Here is a 7,061-nt window from a genome sequence, read left to right as displayed (position 1 = left end):
TCGTTCACCTCTGCTTCAAGGAACCTCAGATTGGAACACTTTTCAGAGAAAGAATGAAGAAAGGCTTGATCATTTTGCAAGGCTCATAACATGCGAACGAGTAGTCAACTGCTACAAGTTTATCTCTAATAAGACTATTCAAGTCTTCCTGAAAAGCATACTTACTCTTGATCTGTCTCACCATTTTAGGTTCTGGGGTCTGACACGCAATTGTAAAAACCAATGAAAGGGGATCCAAAGCAATACACAGAACTTAGGAAATAACATATTTGCCACAAGATCAATAAAGTAAATTTCCAGGATGATAAAGGGAGATCTCAGGACAATAGCTATGTAATAAGCTAGACAACAATCAATCCAGATTGTTAGGACAAAGGACTTCAGAGGGAAAAACTGAGACTGATAGGATCTGACAGGGTTGACTCTGTCAAAATTGTATTGAGAGATATTTAACAAAGCTATTAGATGGTACAGGAAGACTTAAACCATAGGTTCAAAGAAAGCTAAGCAAATGGAGAAAAAAAGTGAGATAATTGTTAACTCCAGGAAAAGCAAAAATTTGAATGATTTTTTTTGTTCAGGAGAACAAGGAAAAGAAATTATAATGCACAATAATTCTGTGGCCAGAGGTGCCTGGGTGGCTCAGTTGGTTAAGACTCTAACTCCTGATTTTGGATCAGATCATGATCTCAGTGTCATCAGATCAAGCCTCTGCACTGGGTGTGGAGCCTGCTTAAGATTCTCTCTCCCTCTCCTCTTGCCCCTCTCCCCCACTTGTGCATGCATGCACACTTTCTCTTTCTCTCCCTCTAAAAAATAAAATAATAAAAATAATTTTGTGACCAAAGTAATAAAAACATTGAATATGAATTTAACAAAATATAACTTATTAGTAAAATGGAGGCAGAAAGAGGTCTATAACAAAATAAAGTAAAATCATTTTACACAATAAATCAATAAATGATGTCTGAAATTGATGACTTTAGAATATATATATAGCAAGAGAGGATTTTTTTAAAAATATTTTATTTATTTATTCATGAGAGACAGAGAGAGAAGCAGAGACATAGGCAGAGGGAGAAGCAGGCTCCCTGTAGGAAGCCCGATGTGGGACTCTATCCTGGAACTCTGGGATCCCACCCTGAGCTGAAGGCAGACACTCAACTGCTGAGCCACCCAGGCACTCCATTGACAGAAGTTTTGTTTTGTTTTTTAATTTGGAGATAAGTACTAGAAGTAAGTAATAACAAAAATTTGAAAGGGATTACTTCTGGGAGGAAGTGGGTATCACTGAGTTAGGAAGGGGCATGGCATGGATGTACAGGGGTCAGATAGGGGATTGTTATTTTTATTTTTTTTAAAGATTTTATTTATTTATTCATGAGAAACAGAGAGACAGAGAGGTGGAGACAGAGGCAGAGGGAGAAGCAGGCTCCATGCAGGGAACCTGATATGGGACTCCATCCCGGGACCCCAGGATCATGCCCTGGGCTGAAGGCAGAGCTAAACTGCTGACCCACCCAGGCGGCCCATGTTATTTTTAATTATATGTTCTTCTAACATGGTCTACTTTTAAAAATTCTGTATTTTATCTTTTTATATTTTATTTTTATAAAAATCTTTTTAAATCATAATTTTTAAAATTCAAGTTTAAGTTTTATTTTTTTGCTCTACACTGTTTCTTGTGTACTTTTATTTACTTGAATTTAATTTTCGTTTTGCTGAAGAATAACCTCTAGTAATTCTTTCAAACATGGCCTATGGATGAAAATACCATTTAAACTTTTTTTTCTTAAAAATTTTATTTATTTATTTGAGAGGGAGAGACAGAGCACAAGCAGGGGAGGAGTAGAGGGAAAGGGAGAAGTAGACTCCCTGCTGAGCAGGGAGCTCAACATGGGGCTCCATACCAGGACCCTGGAATCATGACCTGAGGCAGAAGGCAGATGCTTAACTGACTGAGCCACCCAGGAGCCCTGTCATTTAACCTTTTACCCTCCAAGATTTATTGAGGTTAAACTGCATACAGAAAAATTCACTCTTTTCAGGCATACATTTCTATGACTTTTGAGAAACTTACACCGTCATATAAGCACCACCATGATCAAGAGAGAGTGTTTTCATCACCACAAATAGTTCTCCTTTTCCTTTCTGCAGTTTGTTTCCTCCCCACAAGCTCCTGGCAACCACTGATCTGGTTTTTCTGTCCCTATCATTTTGCCTTTTACAAATGCCATATAAATGGAATCAAACAATATATGGGCTTTTACCTAGCATAATGCTTTTGAGAGTTATCCATGGTATTGCATTAATGGAAACCAGAGGTATAATTGATCATTACTCATCAGTGCTATTCACTAAATAGTTCCAGTCATATGATCGGACTGTACTTCCTGCTCCTTCGTGTCTGGGTGAGACCATGTGACTAGCTCTAGGCAATGAGTTCTGACTACTTATCACTTCTGGGCTTGACCATTTGACTGTTAGTGTGAGACCCATTGAGTTTTCTCTTTTTTTCCTGCCACAGCGATGGGCAACACTCCAGATGGTGGCTGCTCTCAGCCTGAGTTGTAGAGTGACTGCAGCCAGCAGAGCCCGCTGCTGGCCTGTGAGGACACGTAGCCAAAAGAGAGGTCGCTTGAGCCAGAAAATACACCGTTGTGGTTTTAAGCCTTTGAGATTTGGGTGGGGTTTGTAATCACAGCACAATCAGCCTATATTGATCCATACGGAAGGTTTGTGTTTTTTAAGTCCTGGAAATTTTTCTTTTATTGCTGTTTTAATTATATCCTCTATTTTCCTCTCTCTCTTTCACTTTATGCTTTCTTTCTGGAACTACTAAGCAGGTGCTGGAACTTTTGAATGTATACTCCACGTCATTTACCTTCTCTTTGCCCTTTTAGAATTTCAAGGAGAAATTCTGTTTAATCTTTTAGCTTACTACTGTGTTGTCCAGCCATATTCATTTTGCTATCAACTCAGCTTTTCAAAATCAGATATTCATATTTATTTTTCAAGACTTCTATTTGCTTCTTTTGGCAAAGAAGCTAAAATGGATTTTTGCTTGATGGGTGCAGAATCTTCCACACTTTTTCTAAGCTATTGATTATTTTAAAAGTCTTCTGTTTGTTCTGTTAACGTGTAAGCAGGTAGCTTTCTTCCAGACTGCTGGCTTTCCTTAACTGCTTGCTGACTGACTTTTGCTGGTCTGTAACACTCTGTATTTAGGAATTCCTATTTGCACGATTTGATTATAATGGAGTGCTGCTAAATTCTTTTCAAGAGGAGATGGATGTCCTATGAGTTTCTATGATCTTGTGGTTTGCTGGGTGTAGGAGTTCCCTCTCCTTCGTGGGAGTCGTTAGCTCTCCCAGAGCACTGCCCTGCATGTCCCTCTGTGCACATGGATGTTGCTATTTCCTACTCTGCAAGAAGGAAGCCATGGCCCCTCAGCCTAGGTTCTCTTCAATCATTTCCACAAATCCTGGTAAACGCCTCACCTCCAAACCCCGAGACCTTCTCCCTCTAGCCACTGATTGCTTTTTGCACCCTCCAGATCTCATTATTGGTAGTTCTCTGCTTCCTGCATTTTATTTTTTTATTTTTATTTTTATTTTTTGCTTCCTGCATTTTAAACGTGCTTTCCTTCAGTCTCGTTTTTTTCTCTAATTTACTCTTTAAGAATCCGTGTGTGGATTAAACAAAGTATGTCTGTGCACTGCATATGGCCCATGGGTTGCCAGTTGGTAACATCAGGCTTTAGACATTCTGTCCTCCCATGGAACTGATACTTGCTTTTTTTCTTTTTCTTTTTTATTATTTTTTTAAAAGATTTATTTATTTATTTTTATTTGAGACACACAGAGAGAGACAGAGAGACAGAGAGGCAGAGACACAGGCAGAGGGGGAAGCAGGCTCCATGCAGGGAGCCCGATGTGGGACTCAATCCCAGGACTCCAGGATCAGGCCCTGGGCGGAAGGCAGCGCTAAACCGCTGAGCCATCTGGGCTGCCTGATATTTGCTTTTTTAAATAAAAAAAAAAATAAAGTATACGTCCTCCCACAAGGATGTCTTTTGTGCTAAGAGACCAAAGAGAAATAAAGAATACACTTAAATAAAAGGTATACAAGTAATAATTGTTTCTTTTGGAAATTAGGAAGTATAGATAAGCATAAGGAAGAAAATAAGAATAACTCCACCCAGAGATAACTGGTGCAAACATTATGGTGCACTTTCTAACACACACACATAAATATATGACTTCGTTAGTATTTGTTTGAAACTGATATCAAACTACTGAGTACTTTTTAAAAGTTGGTATTCCACCCAACAATTTATCATGGGCATCTTTCCATGTCAATAATATTGCTTCATTTAATATGTAGTGTTTAAGGGGCTCCTCAGTGGCTCAGTCAGTTGAGCAACAAACTCTTGATTTCATTCGGCTCAGGTCATGATCTCAGGGTTGTGAGATTGACCTCTGCCCTCAGCAGGGAATTTGCTTGAGATTCTCTCTCCACCTCTCTCTGCCCCCCCCCCCCCCCCCCCCCGCAAATGTAGTGTTTCATTCCATTTGGGGCCAGAATATATTCAGTGAATTCCCTCTTGTTAGACATTATGTTGTTTCTAATGTTTACTCTTTATAAAAGTGATGCTACAATTCTAGGATCAAATTCTAAAGTGAAATGGTTGCATCAAATGCAGCTGGGTATTTAAGAGTTTCCCAAGAAGAAATGTCTTTAGATAAAGAAAGGCAAATCAAAGGGTGGTCTTTGAGACATTTGCAATGTCCAGCATTGGAAGCACTGCTCTGGGCAAGGGGGAAGACCTCAAACTCACACCTGAAGCTGCCAGTCCCTTTGGCTTAACCCTCCTTGGAGACATCCAGGGAGGATGCACAGCCACTTTGGTAAGAGCCCTTTGTCACTTTCTCCCTGAGCATCCTGCCTTTCCAGAGGCACTTGTCAGGAGGAGGTTGGCGCAGGGTGGTCAGCGCTGACCCAAATCTGGAAGTGAAACTGGTTTCATAGCAGAACACAGAAAAGGCTGTGGAGGACTCTCAAGGGACCAGAGTGGGTGCTCTTGGCCTGGGTCCTCTTTTCCCCTCTTGATACCCTGTCTCTCCCGTCTTCCATCATGTCACTCCCTGTCTTCCATCATGGCCCCCACCCCCTGCTGGCATTGAGCCCCTGAAACCTTGAAAGCTTTCTTCTAGAAGTGTCGACTATGAGGTTGAATCATATGAAATTGGTAGGTCTAAAGTGCTTAAGTATTGGCAATTCCTAGGTACCTCTGGTCTGGTGGGTTCCACTGCTTCAGTCTGCAGAACATTCCTTTAGCGCTCATTCCGTGCTACGCACTGTGCTAAGCAATTTTTAAAAAAGATTTTACTTATTCATGAGAAATAGAGATAGAGGCAGAGACACAGGCAGAGGGAGAAGCAGGCTCCATGCAGAGAGCTCTATGCGGACCGATCCGGGGTCTCCGAGACCACGCCCTGGACTAAAGGCGGCGCTAAACCACTGAGCCACCCAGGCTGCCTTGTGCTAAGCAATTTATAATCATTTTTAACTGTCCCAACTTTCTGAGACATAGAGCTGCTTCCTATTTGAAAGAGGAGGAAATTATGGTTCAGAATTTCCTCTTTCAGAATTGCTTGGGGGCTGGTTCACCCTCCAAATTTAAGATCTTAGCAATAAGGGCAATATTGGAGTTGTAGTTAGAGGAGCTGGTGGCTTCCTTTTCCCTTGGAAAGTGCCCTAACTTGGCACAGCCAGTTTCCACCTCCGCGGATGTGAGGTCTCAGTGAGAAAGCAGTGTTCTCAATCCTGTTTCCACACTGGAAAAATCCCTTTGGTATTCAGAGACTCAGTCTTCTCATCAAGAAAATGGAGATCATCACCACTGTGCTCAGCAACACCAGGACCAGCTGTTAGGACGCGGTTCCGGGCTCAGCCAGAGAAAGCAGGGCCTGGGAGGGAGAAGGAGCCCCACCTCCACCCACCACGTGGAGCGCGGGGCGGAGTCCGCACGGCGCCGCTGGGCCGACGCCTCCCCAAGGCCACGACACCCGCGAGTGGCACCCCCTGGCCACCGCGTCCCGCAGCATCCCCCGCAGCCCCGAGCACAGGGGGCGGCGAGGGGCGGGGCCTGAAGGCGTGGCCTCCGGCGACTTTCCTCCCCGCCCCCCTCCCGCTTTTTTTGTCCGCCTAGTTTCGGAAAGGCTCCTCTGCGCCTTTAAGAGGCCGACGCGGCCCGCCGATTGGCCGAGACGCGCCGGTGACGTCACACCGGGGCCGGCGCCGAGGCGGCCCCGTCGGCCCGCGCCCTCCCCCTCCCGACCCGCGGCGCGCTCGCGGACAGTCCGCGCGCGGGCCGGGCCGGGCCGGCGCCCAGTCAGCGTCCCTCGTCCGCGCAGCCCGGAGCCCCGGGGGATGCTCCCGGCCCGCACCCCCCATGGCCGCCGACGTCTTCATGTGCTCCCCGCGCCGGCCCCGCAGTCGGGGCCGCCCGATGCTGCTCAAACCTCAGGTGCCTGAGGACGACGACGACTCGGACACCGATGAACCGTCCCCGCCGCCCGCCTGCGCTTCGGCCCCCCCGGCCCGGGCCCACGCGAGCGCCGCGCCGCCGCCGCCTAGGGCCGGGCCGGGCCGCGAGGAGCCTCCGCGCCGCCAGCAGATCATCCACAGCGGCCACTTCATGGTGTCGTCGCCGCACCGCGAGCACCCGCCCAAGAAGGGCTACGATTTCGACACGGTCAACAAGCAGACGTGCCAGACCTACAGCTTCGGCAAGACCAGCTCTTGCCACCTGTCCATCGACGCCTCGCTCACCAAACTCTTCGAGTGCATGACCCTGGCCTACAGGTAGGGACCCGGCGACCGGGCGGCCCCACCTCTCGAGACGAGCTTCCTACTTTGTCAAAACCGCAGCGGAGGGCTCGACCGCGGGAGGACCCCCGGGATGCGCGCATTCCCATTGGTTCTTGCCCCTTTGGGAGAGTTTCTGGGTCTGGGATCCTCGGTGGAAGCCAAGAGGGGTCGGTGTCCCGGGCTCT

General features: G+C 46.1%; 1 protein-coding gene across 1 annotated transcript in view; it reads left to right on the top strand.

Moving 5' to 3' along the window:
- Positions 1–6,349: 6,349 nt before the first annotated feature.
- Positions 6,350–7,061, top strand: part of MLXIP (MLX interacting protein) — a 59,966-nt gene continuing 59,254 nt past the window's right edge. Inside the window, exon 1 of the mRNA XM_072722770.1 lies at positions 6,350–6,870. Coding sequence (XP_072578871.1) covers positions 6,458–6,870 — 413 coding nt within the window. The 5' untranslated portion in view covers positions 6,350–6,457. The remainder of the gene's footprint in view (positions 6,871–7,061) is intronic.

This window comes from Vulpes vulpes, chromosome 10 (genome assembly GCF_048418805.1).
Source record: "Vulpes vulpes isolate BD-2025 chromosome 10, VulVul3, whole genome shotgun sequence".
NCBI classification, from domain to species: Eukaryota; Metazoa; Chordata; class Mammalia; order Carnivora; family Canidae; genus Vulpes; species Vulpes vulpes.
This window is presented reverse-complemented; position numbering and strand designations above follow the sequence as displayed.